At 56.1% G+C, this 17,470-nt stretch overlaps 1 protein-coding gene across 1 annotated transcript in view; it reads left to right on the forward strand.

Moving 5' to 3' along the window:
• Nucleotides 1-421: 421 nt before the first annotated feature.
• The window catches only part of RUNX3 (RUNX family transcription factor 3), a 41,689-nt gene continuing 24,640 nt past the window's right edge, over nt 422-17,470 (forward strand). Inside the window, exons 1-3 of the mRNA XM_072885027.1 lie at nt 422-1,036; nt 2,108-2,264; nt 7,274-7,378. Coding sequence (XP_072741128.1) covers nt 776-1,036; nt 2,108-2,264; nt 7,274-7,378 — 523 coding nt within the window. The 5' untranslated portion in view covers nt 422-775. The remainder of the gene's footprint in view (nt 1,037-2,107; nt 2,265-7,273; nt 7,379-17,470) is intronic.

The following is a 17,470-nucleotide window of genomic DNA, read 5'->3' on the forward strand; positions in this document are numbered from 1 at the left end:
GCGGGAGCGCTCTGCGGCGGGGAGGCGGCGGGGGCCGTGCTGTATTCCCAGCCGCTCTGCACGGCGGCGGCTCCGGCCCCAAACCGCCCCATCCCGCCCCAAAACCCTCCGGCGGCGGCGGCGGCGGCGAGAAGCCACCGGGGCCCCGACGTGCGCCCGCCCCGCCGGGCCGGCCCAGCGGGGGCGTGGCTCCCCGCGACCACGCCTGTTTCGGCGGAGACCACGCCTCTTTCAGCGTTGCCCCCGCCCCTTTCGGTTGTGGTCACGCCCCTTCGCCCCGCCGGAGCCCGGTGGTGGGCGGGGAGAAGGGCCTCCCCCATTGGCGCGGCGCCCCGTCCGTCAGGGCGCGGCCCGCCCCCCCCCGGGGCCGGCAGTAAATACGGTACCGGGCGGCGCGGCTGACACTTGGGAGCTGGTTTCGGGGCCGCCCGGCGGAGGGGACCCGCCTGCAGCCGAGGGCGCCCGGCCGCGACGTGGCTCTGCCGGGGCTCCGCGCCGCCTTTCCCCGGGCGGGGCGGACGGGACCGCAGCGAAACCGCCGGGGACGAGCCCCGGAGCCGGGCGGGAGCGACCAGCCCGCAGCGCTTTCCCCGCGCCGCCCCGCCGAGGACGGCGATCTGCCGGGACGGAGCGAGGCAGCGCGGGGCCCGGCCGCCGCTGCCCCCGCCGCGCCCCGCCACCGAGCCTCGCCGCAGCCGAGCGGTGGGCGCCGGGCCCCGCCGGGTCCCTCCTCGTACCCCCCGGCCGCGGCGGCTCCCTGACGCCCGCCGTTGTGATGCGTATTCCCGTAGACCCGAGCACCAGCAGGCGCTTCACACCCCCCTCCACGGCCTTCCCCTGCGGTAAGATGGGCGAGAACAGCGGGGCGCTGGGGGCCCCCGCACCGGGCGCCCGGGCTCGACCCGAGGTCCGCTCCGTCGTGGATGTACTGGCCGACCACGCCGGCGAGCTGGTGCGCACCGACAGCCCCAACTTCTTGTGCTCGGTGCTGCCGTCCCACTGGAGGTGCAACAAGACGCTGCCCGTCGCCTTCAAGGTAAGCCGGGAGCTCCGGGGAGGGCTGCGGCCGGGCAGGTGGCCCCGGCGGCTCGGAGGGACCGGCTCGGCTCCGGGCTTGCCCTCCGCCCCGACCCGCTCGCCTCTTTCCCTCCGCCCCTTTCGCTTTAACTCGCTCCTGACATCACCTTCAAGGGAGCCCGGTTTATTATTTTTAATCAAGTCTCCGCATTGCCCCGCGGTCACAGCATCTTAGATATTCCGTACAGTTAGGAGCTCTCAGGCAACTTTGAAGTTTAATGAGAGTGGAGGTTAATTACCTTCCTGGGAGAGGGAGAGAGAGGCAGGGAAGGGAGATCTAATCTGCAAAAAGAAAGCGAAGAGCTGGAGCACCGGCACCGGCCTGCGCTGCCCGGGCTCCCCGCGGCCGCCCGGCTCCGCTCCCGCGGGACGGGGGCGACCCGACGGGGCACCCCCGGGCCGGGCATCCCCGCCGGGGCTTTGGGCAACGGGGCCGAAGCGAGCAAAGCCGAAAAACCAGCAGGAGGAGAGGCGGGGGGAGCCGGGCAGGACGGCGGCGGAGTCCCGGGGAGCCCGGCGGGGATGGGGATGGGGATGGGGATGGGGGGGGTGTTGCAAACCGGGCTCCCCCGACCGTCCCGGTGCCGGGAGCTCGGGGCGCTGCTCCCGGGCGGGGGCGGGCCCCCTCCGCCAGCCGGGCCCGGGCTCCCCGAGCTTCCCCCGGGCCGGGCGCCGAGCTCCGGGGCTCTGAGAGCGGCCGCCCCGCTCTCGGCAGCGCTTTTTCTTTTTTCTTTTTTTTTTCTCCCCCCGACTCGAACAAAATAAAAGCGCAATTCCCCCCGGCGGGGCCGAGAGCGGCCTGATCCCCCCCCCCATGGAAGCCCCTCTCTCCTTTTAATCCCTTTTTTAGCTCCTTTTCCCCTTCCCCCTCCGCTTTTCCAGCCTTCCTCGGAGGTTCGAATTGCTTTTGGTTTTGCTTTGGTTTTTGTTTTTTTTTTTTTTTCCAGGGGTTTTAGAGGGGGGAAACCGTCGCGTAGGTTAGCTCCGACAGGAGTTAAGCTTAGCCTAAAATGCTCTCGCCCTGCCCTAGGTCGTAGCCCTCGGAGATGTGCCCGATGGGACGGTGGTCACGGTCATGGCAGGGAACGACGAAAACTACTCGGCAGAGCTCCGCAACGCCTCCGCCGTGATGAAAAACCAAGTAGCAAGATTTAACGACCTCAGATTTGTTGGGAGAAGCGGCAGGGGTAGGTACCGGCCAGGAAATGGTTGGCCTTTTTATTTCTCTTTTTTTTTTTTTTTTAAGGGAGAAAAAAAAAAGGTTTAGTTTTATTTTATTTTTAACGGTGTATTTCTGGCGGAGCGGTGGTTTCGTTGCTGCGGGCTGGGCTTGTGGTGCAGGGAGGAACCCCCCAGCCCCGAAGCGGTTCCTGAGCGGGCGATGGGAGGGATGCGGGAGGGATGCGGGGGCAGCCCCGGCCGCCCCCCGCAGCGCAGCGGCCCCGCCGGCGGCTCTGCCCCGCTCGTCCCGGGGCTTCTCCTCTACCGAGGTGTCAGAAAAAAACCAAACAAAACAAAACAACCCCAACCCCTCGTTGTAAAACCTCCGCGGTGGGGCGAGGCGGCCCCACTCGGGTGCGTGGGCTGGCGGGCGGCCCCAGCCCAAATCCCCCCCGATTTCTCCCCTCGGAGGAGGCGGCGGTGCGGCCCCTCCGCAGGGGAAGGGGCTGAGGGGCAATAACCCACCTGACGGCTCGCTTTTAAATGGTGAAATGGAGTCTTTAAATGGAAAAAAAAAAATAATGCGGGGCTGGGCAGGAAGGGAAGGCAGCGGGCAGGGGTGCAGCAAGGCTCCCTTCAGCCGGGGGATGCGGGCGCAGGGCAGAGCTGGGGGTGCTTGGGGGGAAGCTTTGCCCATTTTCTCCACGCTTGTTGCATGGAAAAGCGGGACAGAAATGTTACTTTCTGGCCGCAGAGTTTGGTTCGATCATTTTAGCCTTAAACGGATCGCGCTGCGGGCTTTTTCAAAACAAACGGTCAAGGCAATGAGGCTGTGCCATCCCAGGAGGGTGAAAGAAATGAATCCCTATCCGAGGAGGGTGAAAGAAATGAATCCCTATCCCAGGAGGGTGAAAGAAATCCCCTGAAAATATTGAAGGCCAGCGGGTGTCAGGGGCAGAGCCCTGCCCGCCCTCCCTCCCCGGATCCCTCGCAGCCGTCTTGTACCTGAATGTCAGAGAGTCTAAATAGAATTTCAGCATTTCATCACCAATAAACACTGCAGATCGAAGCACTTCAATTGTTCATTTAAACGAAAATAAGAATACTATATTTTAATGGCCATATGGCAGCATTTTCTCAAAGGCTTCGAATGTATACACACAATGTCAGATATATTTTGACTTCTCTGCATTAATTAAAAGCAGTGATGTTAGGAATTATTTGCATGTAATAACTGTTTACTTGTTCCTCTTTATGAAACTTGAATAGTTTACATTCTTTCATACATTTCCTTTTTCCTGTTGGCTCCTTCTCCATGTTGCAGTTTCTTTAAAACTCTCCACTTAACTGGTTGCAGGTTGATGGATGGAAAATGTTTTTCTTTTATGAATTAAGCTTTCATTTCTGTAATCAATTATTCTCTTAGGCTCTTTTCTTTCTGTTTTTGTTTTTTTTTTCATCCTCCTTACACAAATTTCCAAACTGAATGCAACCCAATCTCAGCTTGACTTTTGAATTCATTATTAACTTTCCTCCTCTGCCGTCCCAAGCTCTGCATTAACAGGAGTTCACAGTCTCAGAAAGCACTTGGGTGAATAGTCTCCTTCCTTGGGCAGAGTCCTGGCAAATACTCATTACAGCAGTGGAAACACCTCCGCTGCCTCTAACGGGCTGCAGAGCGAGGAGCGTAACACAAGTGCTGATTTTTTTTTTTTAATGTATTCCTGTGGGATGAGGCTTTATCATATTTGCAGAGAAATAACCCCATCAGGGCTCCCTGGGGCTGGCGTGAAGGCGGCACGGTGGGGTTTTCTCGCAGCGTGAAGTGTGTGCTTAGTTCCCCGTGTACAGCCGTGCTTTCCCGGCGAGGGACTCTTTCAGACCTATTTAGTGTGAAAAATCGTTTCTATTGTATTTTTATTCTGGGTGTCGCACTTGCTTTCCCTGGTTTGGCTTAATCTCTGAAAGCCCGGTGCTGGTTGTGTTTCTTGGGGCAGAAATCTGGATTTGCTGCAAAATCTTTTGTTGGGGCAGAGCTCTGTGTGTGCGTATAAATGTTTGTGTAAATCCCACGCGTGGATCTGTAAACGGGCACTGCCTGCCGCTGTGCACAGCCCCTACGGGTGCCTGAGCTGCGGGAGCCCCGTAAAATCAGAAGCAGGAAAACATGCTCGTTTTGAAAACACGACTTGAAATGGTTCAGAATTGGGCATTTTTAGTCTTGACGTGTCTGGGATCATTCCCCGGCCCTGTGAGGTGGGAAGAGCAGGTCCTTACCCCCCACACCCCCCCAAAATTACCATCTCCATGTGCAAGACAAAGGGAGGGGGAGAAGGAGCAGTTTTCCTCTGTGTCTCCCTCTTAAAAAAACCCAAAACAACAAACCCCTTTTCTGCTCCGATTGCACTGTAAAAAATGAAAGCCAAGGCCAGCGGGGTGCTGCGATGCTCGCTGCACCCCACCGCCTGCTCTCCCGGCTGGAATATCCCCCCGGAGCATCCCGTGGAGCCGTGGGTGCTCCCAAACCCACCCAGGAGCTGGGATCCAGCCCCACGCAGCCGGCGAACTGGGTCTGGGGTGCGATGGGAATGAGTAACCTCAGCCCGGCTTCCCGAGAAGGCGGGAAATGAGTAAAAATGATGCTGAGTAATAATTGTCATTTTCGATTCATGAGAGGATTTTTGAGAGCTGTTAGAGACGCAAAAATGGCTCGGCCGGCTCTGCGCTGCAGCCGTCCTCCCTGGAGAGGTATTTGTATCTGCAGCGAGCAGAGGGGGAAACTGAAATGCAAGGAAGTTATTTCACACAGAGAATAAAAAATTAAGAATACTAAAAAAAAAAAAAAAGAAAAATCAGATGCAGGAGGAAGTAGGGGAGCCGGGCATGGAGCTGCTGGGCTCAGCTCCTCGGGCGTGCGGGAGGGTTATGGCTCACAAGCCGGACTTGCCTGCGCGCTGCCTGCTCCCTCGCATGCAAACCAAGGGGCTCCCTCTGCCTCTCCTCCCGCAGAATTTCCTAAATAATTGCTCCTAATAATCCTTATCCCTGCACTCTGGTTCTGCAACCGTTTTGCCAACAAACGCTCCGCGTTGGTTGGTTTTTACGTGGCCGTGCAGGCGTCCGGGAGCCTTCATGCTTCGCAGGCTGCGGCAGCCCGGCTCTTCTGCCCAGGTTGTCAGCGCGACCGTTTCACCGAGGATTAAAATTGTATTTGGGAGGGTAAAAAAAAAATTAAAAAAAGTTCCTGTTTGTGGAGAAAATGAGCTGAAGGTTTGTGCGGTGTTTAATCCTGTTTTGGAAGCTGAGGTAGGGCATGGATGGATGCTGTCTGCTTTAAAGCCGGCATTTCCCCCCCCCAATGCTCCCGCAGAGAAACTCTCCCACCTGGGATAACTGCAGGATGTTCTCTGGAGGAGATAATTTCATTTTTCTGTTTATTCTTTTTTCCTTCTAGCTGTATAAATACTGTTTTGTTTTGCTATGGATATGCTCAGGTCCAACCCTGTAGATAGCTGATAGTCGGGATCTGAAAACCCCTAATCCCTTTAGGGGAAAAGGGAAAGGAGGTGGTTTCTTACTGCTTTTATTTGTGAAATAAAGGCTGGAGGAGCTAAGGGCTATTGCACGGGCATTTCCAGCCCGATTCCTGCTGGGGTTTATACAGCTGAAATACTCGATACCTTTGAAATCCCACGGTGATTGCTCTTGGGGGGCTGGTTAGAGAGGTTTGCTCCCTTGCATGTGCAACCTCTCCTTTACCCAAGGGACTCCCGAATCTGGGGAGGCTGCGGGAGAGCGGAGGCCCTGCCCACGGAGAGGGGTGCACAGCGGGAAGGGCCCCCACTCTCCCACAGCCTCCCCATCGGCTGGACATGGAGCGGGTGATGGCAGCCGAGATCGGGCAAGGAGAGGGCAGAGGGTCTGGCACGAGGATGCCACGGCTGCAGGAGGTGAATGGGTTTGGGGTCAGGGTGGGTGCTGGGAGGGGAGAGCAGGGTGGTACCAGGGTGCAGGTGTGATAACGCCCTCCGCGATGTCAAAAGCATTTTCAGGCAGTGGATGGAAACCTGTTCTGCTGGGGCAAGGGAGCACTGTTGTGTTCTTGCAAAATTGGGCTCCCAAGAGCTTTTCACTGCTTTACACCCCTTTCTTTTTTTTTTTTTTTTTTTAAAAAGGTGACTAGCACCGTGCTTCAAAAGCATCCCCAAAAGCCCCCATGATGGTATCTGAACCCTTTCCCAGCAGCGTGTTCCTGCTGTCTGGTCAGGGCTGGGAGAGGGGGACAGTCCCTGCAGCCGGTGGGGCCACCTATCTGGTGGCCAATTCTGGTGGCCGAAGCTGGCCGGATTCAATTCCCGTCTTGCAGTTTCCAATTTCTGGCCCTGCTCCCCGTCCGTGGGCTGCGGGTGCTGCGGGTGCCCGTACGGCCAAGAGCCTGGCGCGGCTCCCCTCCAAACGTCCACGTGTGGGTGCATCCGCAGGGCCAAAGCCACCAGGTTTCCCCCGCAAATGCCAGCACCCATCGCCTGCAGACTGATGCCATCTCACCAGCTTGCTCCCGCAGGAGCGTCCCGTGGGTGCTAGGACCCAAATCCGTCCCTCACAGAGGGGGTCCCGTGTCCAGCGCCGCGTTTCAGGGCTGGATTCCCATGGGAAAAGGGGAAGCATACGAGCAGGAAGGCACCAGGAAGCTGCTGTGGGTGGAGGGGTCGATATGGGGACAGGGCAGGGGAGGGGAGGGGGACACAAGTGACTTTGCATCCAGGAAGGTCCTGGCTCCCGCTCTGAACGGGGTCCAAGCCTCGCTCTGCTGCAGCCAGCTGAACCCCAGCGGGAGCCGGCCGAGCTTTGTGTCTCGGCAATAATGTCTCATAAAATTAAATGATGTGTGTGTCGGAGTTTGGTGGATGTGGAGATTTGTGTCTGAGCTTGCTCCAGCAGGAGCCTTTCGCTCCCACAAGAGCTGAACCCATGTGAATATCCTCATTTCTCTTAGTTTTTATTTTTTATTTTTTTTCCCCTCCATCCTCCTTAGGAAAAAGCTTTACCCTGACGATCACCGTGTTCACCAACCCCACCCAAGTTGCTACCTATCACCGAGCCATTAAAGTGACTGTAGACGGACCCCGGGAGCCACGAAGTAAGTGATGTATTTTATTTGGCAGCCACTGGGAAGCGCGGGGGGGGAACAGGGGGCCGAGCTCGCCGTGGCTGAGGGATGCAGGATGCCTCTGCGGCCGGGCAAAGCCAGCCGGGACAGGCACCGTTTGCAGCGTGCAGAGCTAATGAGACGGTGTTGGCGTGGCTGAGCGAGCCCCGAGAGCGTGAGCTGCGGCGGGCACGGCTTGGCTGCTTTTATTTTCTCCGCAGAGCGGAGCGCGGCGTGTGTCTCTGCTGCTGCTTGCTCTCGCCGCGCTCCGTATCCCATGGTGGAGGGATGGTTTTCTAGCTCCAGTCCTCGTGGTGGTTGGGATGTCAGGAAAATGCTTTGAGCTTCGACAGCAAAAATACAAAGGACTCAAATCTGGCGCGCGCAGGGCATTTCTGGGGGGGTTACAAAGCCAGAGATGCTGTGTCTGGCTTCGGAGGCTGACTTGCTGATTATTAAACTAAAAATGTTTGCAGGTTTCCTCCACACTGTGCTTGTATTTGCCTGTCTGTCTGCACGGGCCCAGGAGAGCTCGGAGAGCACCTTCCCCTTTTGGTTAGCGGTGGTTTCGCTTTCGGGTTGTCAAAGGCTCCGGCTGGCAGCGCCCACGGCCGGGGGCTGCGTTGCTTGAGAAAACCAAAGAGACGCTTCAACCGCGGAAACGTCTTTCTGTTTTGATCGAGTAGGCTCTCCTGGATGCAGGACGGTGCCTCTTGGTTGAGGGTGGCTCTTTGCAAAGGCGGCTGCGAATCGCCCTTGCTGGGTTGGTTTTCGGCATCGGGTTGGTTTGAGCTCACCTTGGCATCTCCTGTGAACCGAGGAGCGTGGGGAAATGCTCCGGTGCCGTCAGCTGGAGGAGTTTCCTTCTGCCAGGAGTATTATTTGCTCTGTGGGACCCCCTGTGCAGTGGGACCTCGTCCCCGCGGCCTCCGTCTCTGGCTTTTTGCTCTGGCTTCGCCTTCCTGCTCGCTCAGCACCACCCCGGGGACTATAAAGCAGAGTTTGTTCCCTTCGTGTGTAAAGCTGTCAGTGCCCAAATTGAAGGGAAACAGTTTGATCCTTCTAAATATGCTTTAGAAAACATTTTCTGTTGATGCTGTCGTTGGGCCATCGCTGCCCCTTGATGTCAGGCCAGGTGGAGGCTGTTACCTCGGCGAGGGGGGGTTTATTTGCATCGGGGTTTGTTGGGTTTTCTTCCCCCTTGATTTTTATTTTGGAGCGTGAGAGGCTTTACAGGAGCCCGTCGAGCTGCCGGGCTGGATTTGCAAAGCCGGCATCCAGGCGATGCAACGCTGTTGGTTTTTTTTGTTTTAAGCCAGAAACACAAGGCAGGTCCCTGCTGTGGGGCTGCGGCAGCGGCGGCGAGCAAACGTGGGTCGTGGTGGGTGCTGCAGACACCGGGAACGGGCTCAGCCCGGGGCTGGGAGGGGAAAGCAGGCAGGGGTTGGGCAGGGAATTTCACAACTCCTCCAGGTCAGGAATAGAAACCAGGTCTCCTGACTCCTGGCTCAGCCTCTTATCTGCTGCATCAGATCGCCTTTCTAATAATAATAATAATAATCAGGAATACATAAATAATAATACAAGCGAGATAGTTACTACTCTTAGCGTTTGGTTTGCTCTGACTTCACCGATAGCCAGTGCTCGCCAACCCCCCGCTGAATCATACCCGCTCCTCCTGAATTTCAACATCTCGGCCGATTGCTCCCCATCTTTAATTTAAATTTTCTGATACAGAGGTGGAGACTTCGTAGCCAGGCGGGGAGCTGGGGGGCTGAGCTATGGGCACGTTGGCCCTGCGCCGTTGGGTTGGGGCTGTGCCTTCGTTTGGCATAATTAGGCAAAACCGGCGGATGGAGCGGCTTGCCCTGGCTCTGGCTTGGCGTGCCCGAGGGATGCCCTCCCTGGGACGCCGTCCTGAGCTGCCAGGTCAGCAGTTTTCTACTTTTTTTTTTTTTTTCTGATTTGTGGACCTAAAAATGTTTGTGCTGGAGGTGTAGGCTCCTTGAGGTCCGTGTAGTGCTTATTTGCTGTTTCTTCCCTTGCCTTGTGTGGACCCCAAAGGTCGATCTCTCCCCCATCCCTGCACCCCCACAGCCCATAAATTGCTGATCTAAGGAGTTTAGGCCCAAGTTGTGATTTTTTTTTTGTAATTTTTTGAGATGATCATAGATTTGTTGGCAGTAAAGGTCATATTTTGACTCCCCGGGGCTTAAATTCATGATTGATGAAAATCCAGTCTTGCACTGGAAGAAAACAATTTTAAAAACCCCTTTTCTTTGCCACGCTTTGGTTTGCATTTTCTAATGAACCCAAAATACAAAAAATAATTAAATAATGCCCTTTGCCCTTCCCTCCCCGCAGTCCTCTGCAGAAACCCTTGGTGTGGAAATACCGGCTGGAAAATGATCTGCGCTCGCTTGTGGAAACCCAACGTGGTTTTCCCGGTTAATCTGCCACTGGGTGGCTCTCCGGCATAGCACCCCTTGGTGCGCCGGCACCCGCAGGGCTCGCCGGCCGGCAATGGGAGCCGGTAAAGCCCCGGTAATAACCACCTTTGGCCAAACACGATGGCTCACGCTGCCCTCCCCTGCTTGGCTTTGGGAGGCGAGAGCTGCCAGCAGGACTTGCAATTTTTATGTGTGTCAATATATATTATATTTACTTTTTTACATATATATGTAAATACATATATGTGCGTATATATGTGCATATATATATGCGTGTGCATAAAAATATATGGGGTTTTTCCCCCTTCTTGGCTGCAGCGTTGCGAACGAGAAGGACACGGTGTGTGTTGGCTCCTGTTGTGCAGGATCAGCGGTGGCCGGGGCCAGAGGCTGGACGTGGGGCTGGGGAGGGACTGGTGTGAGCGGGCAGAAAAGCACCCTTAATGCGGAAAGAATTGCCCATTTGTCTTGGTATCCTGGGAAAGCCCTGGGCATCATCTCAGATGCAGCGAAATTCCTCCAGCAAACATTCTTGTGGGGTTTTTGGGTCAGAAACGTGGCTGGGCTCCACCACGCCCCACCTCTGAGCATCCCATTCATCTTCTACCCCTGTCCCGTCGCTTCATCTCGGCCCTTGAGCAAGTCTTTTCACTAAAGCTGCGCCCAGAAAAACTTCAGAGAAGTTTGAAATCAAGTCGAGTTGGGCAAGAAATCGCAGGGAAGCAGGTGAAAGGCAGAGACCCTCGTGGGGCTGGGGGGTGAAGCCGGGATGGGGGGACCAGGGGAGCTGGACCACAGTGTTGAAGACACCCAAGGGTGCTCGTCTGAAGGACCCACAGCCAAGTGAGGAGCAGCGCCAGGGCGTGCGTGGGGCTGATAACGGCAGCGGCTTTGGCTGAGCCACCGTCCCGGCTGCTCTGCCGCGGTCCCCGAGCATCCCCTGCAAGCCGTCACGCAGGCTCCCTCCGAGTGCCCCGCTCGCTCCGAGATATTTTTTTTTTGGTCCCTTGTGCTCAGGCTCTTTCTGGGTTAGATCTGGAGAGAAAAAGGACATTTTTTTCAAGTTGACACCTTAGCTCTAAACAAATGGCACAGCGGGTGCCAAGTGTTGACATACTTTGTACAAACAGGAAGTAATAAAATATTTGAACTTCCTGTGGAATTTCCTTCTTTCCCCCCCCTTTCCCCCCCCTTCTCTGCAGCTCTTTATTTGGCAAGAGCCTGACTCGGCAGAGCTGCAGCCCTGGTGCAAAGCCCTCTCGCATCCACAGCTGCTTGCAAAATAATCCACAAGAAGCAGAACATGGAGAAATGAATAGCTGGAAGCTATACAGGGATGTTTAGTCTGGTCCTGGGTGAATGGGAGCATCTCCAGGGCCTCCCCCATCACACCCACCTGCTGGCTCCCTTCCCCTTCCCCTTCCCCTTCCCCTTCCCCTTCCCCTTCCCCTTCCCCTTCCCCTTCCCCTTCCCCTTCGTTTCCATTTCCCCTTCCCCTTCCCCTTCCCCTTCCCCTTCCTTCCCTTCCCCTTCCCCTTCCCCTTCCCTTCCCCTTCCCCTTCCCCTCTGTCTCTCCTCTCTGCTGTCACTTTTGCTCTCCTCCACCCAGCTCCCCTTTGCAGCACCAGCCCCTTTCTGCCCATCTCCTGGGAACTCTTGTGCAAAGTCTTTTTTTTTTTTTCCCTTTAAATGCCTTTCCCCCCCCCCCTTTGACTTTTTTCTTGCTGCCATTCAGTCTCTCTCCCCCCTTTCTAAACCTCCTTTGCCCTTAACCCCTTTTTTCTGATTTCCACCCCATCCCTGCTATCCTGGCCACCCGTGTGGAGGAGGAAAGGGAGACCAAGAGGACTTGATCACCCACCATAACCCTTGTGGGGAAGCACATCTATACCCACCCGTGCTCGCCCGGGGTAAAACCCACCCGTCTAGCTGTGAGCGTGCACAGAGCCCTGTGTGCTGGTGCCGGGGAGGTGGGAAGGGGTGCAAGGCAGCCGTGCCAGGATGTGCAGAGTCCTCTCCCTTTGCATGGTGAGGGTTTGGACCTTTTTGAGTGTAAAGTTGCTTTCTGAGGTTTAATGCTGCATAAGTTTGGGTGAACGGAGCTGTTTTTCTTCCCCTACCAGCACAGAAGACAAGTAGAGGAGGGAGCGGGGTGCTGGAGCGAGGCACTGGGGGCTGCAGCCCTTGCCTGGCGGCGTGGACCTCCCTGCTCTTACACTGCAGTTTAATTTTCTCCTGTCCTGGGCTGAATGATGAAGTGGAGGGTGAGGAAGGGAGGGTTGGAGCTTGGGTTTCCACACCTGAAGAACAAGGGACAGTAGCGTCCCCGTGTCCCCCCTTGTTGCCCACTCGGCCACAGCAGCAGTGCGAATGCTTGCGGAGGTGCTGCTGATGGTTGGTGGTGTCCCCTGCCCTGCTCGTTTTGGGGGTGTGTGCCAGATTCGGTGCTTTTGGTCGTGTCCCTGCTTGGTGTGACCACAGTAAGTGCCAGGAGCGTATCCCCATCCTGCAGCATCTGCTGGCTTGGACCAGGAGGAGGAGGAGGGGGCTTGTGGCTGGGCTCCCCCCAGCCAGGCAAGAGCATTTCATATCCCCTCTCCCACCATGTTGTCCCTGCAGGGATTTTCTAGCTGGGCCTCATCCTGCACAGGCACGAATCCCCTCCATGGCCACTTTTCCTCCCCAAAAGGCTTCTTCCCCCCATGTCCCTGGGGAGGGAGCAATGAGGCCATGCCAGGAGCGGTGCCACCCCGGAGGGGACAGCCCGGTGGCCGCTGCTCCGGCTCACCCCAAGCACCCACTCCCCCTTCGCACAGCACTTAGCTGGAGGGTGCAAAGGTTTCTCACCTCCCACGGTTCTGACTCGTTTCCAAGAACCACCGCTTTTTGCTTTCATGTTTTCGAGAGCCTCAGCTGGGTGAGGGTTTCCCTCCCCGCCTGCCCCCTGTGCATGATGTCAGCCTGAGCCACAACCCAGCCCCACGCTCTTGGATGGGAAATGAAGAGTTTGGGATCTGCAGAGGGTGGAAACCCCCTTGTCCATGCCTGTGCAAGGTGTTAGTGGCACCCGTGTCCCCAGGGTGCTGGCGGTTGGTCGGTGCAAGGCTGCAGCTTGGGTGCCGCCTGCCCTTGAGCACCCCGTGCACTGGGGGCTCTTGGCTTCAAGTACGGGGCAAAAAAAGCAAAAAACTGGGAGAAAGATTGGCTGTAAAGGGGAAAATCCTGTCTGTAAATCCAGCCGGGAGAGGATTTTGCCACTGTTAACAGTGGGGTGCTGGGGTGGCTGCGGGAGGAGGGTGCCCGTGGCCCCGGGTGCCCCTAGTCCCGCCGTAAGGGCATTTCTTCCAGTGCTGCCCGGGTGGCAGCCGGGGAGGAGAAAGGGTTGTATCAGCACTTACCGGGGATGACACATACCTCACTGTGGCTTCTTTATCCATCTTGAAGCTGCGCTGATAAAAGCAGCACCCTGAACCACCCTGTCCTGTGTCGGACCCACCAGCCTGGACACACCTTGGCACCGCTTCCCACACCCCGGTATCTCACCGCCTCCATCTCGGTTCTCATCCCACGCCCAGCGCCTCGCCAGCCCCAGCTCCCCGAACCCCGGCGCGTCTGCAAACCGCTCTTAAAAAAAAAAAAAGCCTTTCTCACTTTTTTTTTTTTTTTTAATTTAAGGTGCATCTGAATCCATTTTTCTTGAGTTCAGAGGAGTCTGTGCTGTGGATTTTTTTTGTTTCCTTTTATTCCTAGTGGATGCTCCAGTTTGAGGCTAGAGAGAAAAAGGATGTGCGGGACTGTGCTAGCAAGGCAAGCAATCCCCCGGCAACTTTCCCAGTCCCTCGTGGCTGCAGATGAGTCTGAGATTTACTACCAGAAATAGCAAAACTGAAACCCATTTTACTCGGGGAAGGGAAAAGAGGTGCAGTATTTCACCCCGTTGATCAGAATAAGCTCTGTAGACGCCCCAGTATGATGCTAACAACTAGAAATCACCAGGCATCCCCTATAAGACGGTGCTGCCCTAATTCGAGCCTCCCATCCTGCCCAATTTGACCCGCAGATTTTGGGCAGCGGGGTGGGAAGCCGAGCACCCGGGATTTGCATTCACCGTGGGCCGCGTTGGGAAGCTTCCATGCTTTAACTCAGACGGTTGCACGCGTGGGGTCGGTCCCTCCCCGCCGCCCTCTCTGCTCGGCGCTGGGCTCAACCCCCAAACCCGCTCTGCTCCCCCACAAACCCCGAGCGCGGCAGGGTTGGGTTTATTTGAAGGCGAAGGCAGCTTGCCCGGAGCCGAGGCCGTGCCGTGGCTGGGTGAGGCTGAAGAGCTGAGTCAGCCCCTCCGCGCTCGCTGGCAGCAGGGCTCGGATTTGGGGGGTTTCGGTGGTGGGAGCTTCCCCGTGGCGCGACCTTCCAGGCTCCTGTTTGTTTTTCCTGGGGTACAGCAGCCCTGTGCAAACTTGATGCCTTTAGCAGTATCATATTTTCATGCCTGAACGGCTTAAATGCCATCAAAAGTACAAAATTATGTGTTTAAGATATTGCAGAGTTGGTTATTTCCTTACTAACTTTTGGGTTGTAATGTCTTTAAAAGATGGTTTCTGGTGAGATTTCTGGCTCCTTGGTAATTGCTTGTAACAAAGAGCATCTCTTTAGCGTTTCCCTCACTTGTGCCACTTTTTGGGGGAAAAAAGAGATGAAGAGGAAGCAGAAATGTTCCCATTACCTTCGAGAAAAGTGGCTGCGTGGGGGTCACACAATTAACTTAAAAGGTCCATAAATTCACCCGTCACATCGTGGCCTCGCCAAACACTGTGCTTCATGGAAGGGAACTTGCCAGCACTTTTGGGAAAGGCAGAGCCGCTCTCGGGGAGCGGGGCCGATGCCGGGAACCCCACGGCAAAGCTGTCGCTTGCCCCCCAGCCCCGGGGGGATTTTGGCCGGCCCGTCTCGGGATGCTTTGTCGCACGGACCTGTGCTGCGGGGGGATTTGTATAAATCCACACCGTGCTTCATCTCCATGGCGGGAGAAAAAGAAAAAAGGTTATCTCATGGTTTTTTTTATGATTCGAAGTAACTTTGAGAGGTGACGGGGACCTGGAAGAGCTCTGCGGGGCTCGGGTGCGCTGCGGGGAGGCTTGGGGCGATGCAGCGTGGCCCTCCGGGATGCCAGCTCCATGCAGCTGGGTGGTGAAATAAAAGCTGTAGCTCTCCCATTCCTGGGACACGGGGAAATCGGGATCTACCGAGTGGCAGACACGGGTGCGGGTCAGTGAGGGACAGCCTAAAATAGCTGAGGATGAGGAAGAGGGGCAGTTGGATGCGGTTACAGGATGGGAGCCAAAGAGGAGCAAGGGCAACATGATCCCCTATTGCCATATTCCTACGGGCAATTTTGGGACCCCGCGGTCTGCAGCGTGCCCAGGGCGGTGACACCCCGTGCTTGCTGCGCCTTTTACCCTCGGAGATGTGATATGTGTTTGGCAAGCGCCTGGAGAAGAGATAATAAATTATTACAGGGTTTTGCGCTTCTCAGAAGCTCGAATGGAGACCCGGGACGGGGGCTGTGTCGTGCCAGTATTGTACGATTTCAGATCTTTATCTTGGCAAAAAGGCTTCCTCGTGGGGATGCGCAAAACTTGAACTTGAGATGTTTCCGTAATTAAAAGCAGGCTCATTGCTGAAGTGCTCCCGTGGGGTGATAGTTTTGGGTATTATTAGGGTCTTTTGTTTTATTCCACTGCTTGTCCTTAGCTAGATATAAATACGCAGACATTTCCCAGTTTGTCCGGGAATTAGGGGAAAAAAAAAATAGGGAAATGGTGAAGAAAAAGGAAAAATATATTAAAAAAAAAAAGACAACTAAATCAATCAAACCAACAAGATAATTTAAATAAATAAATGACCTCACCACTTCCTGGACAGTTATTTGTCGATGTGAAATTGCTATAATCTGTTCTAATTTAAAATGCGGTGCTTAAAATACGCGGATTTCCCACTTCTTGAGACCTGTTCCCTTCCCTGAGGAGGAAGAGCAGGAAATCCTGAGTGACACTTTCTCACTTCCCTATTAACTCTCTGCTCTGGGTGCGCTGCAGCCGTTTGAGCTGAATGTTTAAAAAAACCCTGCGGGCTCCATACGACCGCCCAGGAGCGTTGGCATCGCTCGCGCTGGCAGGGGACCTGCCGCGGTGCTCCCTGCGGTGGCCCTTGGGCACGGGGGGGATGACGCTGGCCGGGGACATGGGGCTAATCCCAGTCGTGCTCCAGCCTCCGGTTTTGGAGGATGGAGCCTGCGCAGAGCTGGCGGGTCTCTGCTTCTCCCCGTGCTGATGCAGCCCAGCGGAGGGTCCTACCTGGAGGAGCGAAAGGGCTTTGGATGGGGCGTAGGCTTTTTGGGATGTCCCAAAACAAGGCAGGCATGGGAAATCCTCAGTGGGAATGCAACGTGTTTTAATCTTTTAGTTTTATTGGTGTTTTCTCTGCTGTCCCCTGCCTGCTGTTGGGGTTGTTGGTGCCTGGGATGGGACGCTTGCATGGGCAGTGCCTGAGAGCCCAGACCAGCCGTGCCTCCTGCATGGAGACCGTCCAGCTCCATCCCACCCTCCCCTGTCCCGTTTGCTCTTTGGATGGAGACAAATGAAAAGCAAACGCCGGCCGGGGCGAGGGGCTGGGAGGATGGCATGGCATCGGTGCCGTCACCCCACGCCCCACCAGGCAGCTCGAGTGGGGCACTACGCACTGCCCGCTCTCGCCCTCCGTCTGCCAGATCCCTTAAAAATCTCCCTAACACCCCATTAACCGGGGCCTTTGCAGCGAGCGGCCGGGCAGGAGGCAAAGGACGAGGCTGAACCCGCATCTCTCGGGGCACGGAGGAGGCCCGCGGGCGGTGGGGCAGCAGCCGGCCCCCGGGGCTGGGAGGGATGAGGAGACGCTGGCTTCGGGCTCCTGAGTTCATGCAGGAGCCCTTGCAAATCGGTACTTGCTGCGAAGGAGGGTTTCTCTGTTTGTATTCCCATCGCTAATGTGTTTTGATCCCAGCGGGGAAATTTGCACCCTTTGGTATCTGCTGAGACCGTCCAGGGCATTGTTTTCTTGCAGAGGCAGTTCGGGACCGCTGTTGATACATGCATCGCAAGCAATTATGTTAAACTACCTCCTCCTCTAATTTCTTATAGGCACTGCTATCCAGTTAACTCCTTCGGGGTCCGATCCTGCAAAGACGAGGCGAGGGGGAGTCGGGGCTCAGCTCTGGGGGGGCTGGATAAAAATCCCGCGGGGAGAAAAGCAGCCCGGCACTGGGTTTCTGTGGGTCGGGCTGTGCGAGACCCCCAGCCCCACACGGGACCTGCTCACCCTCGGCAGGGCACGGGGACGCCCGGGGGCTTGCAGAATTCCCCGGGAGAGCAGAGCGGGGCCGAAGGTTGCCCAACTGCGCACAAAGCAATGGGTTCGCATCGCCTGGGCCCTTGGTGCTACAGCTCAAGGCTGTTATCCCGGCCTCAAAAGAAGTATTAATAGAGCAACCAAAATTATATGGGCTCCAGTAAATTCACTCCTCTAATTATTTTACTTGCCACATATAGTAAATTCCACTTCTCCTTTTATAATCACCTGGCACATAATAACTTCAAAA

The sequence above is a fragment of the Ciconia boyciana genome, chromosome 21, assembly GCF_034638445.1.
Source record: "Ciconia boyciana chromosome 21, ASM3463844v1, whole genome shotgun sequence".
NCBI classification, from domain to species: domain Eukaryota; kingdom Metazoa; phylum Chordata; class Aves; order Ciconiiformes; family Ciconiidae; genus Ciconia; species Ciconia boyciana.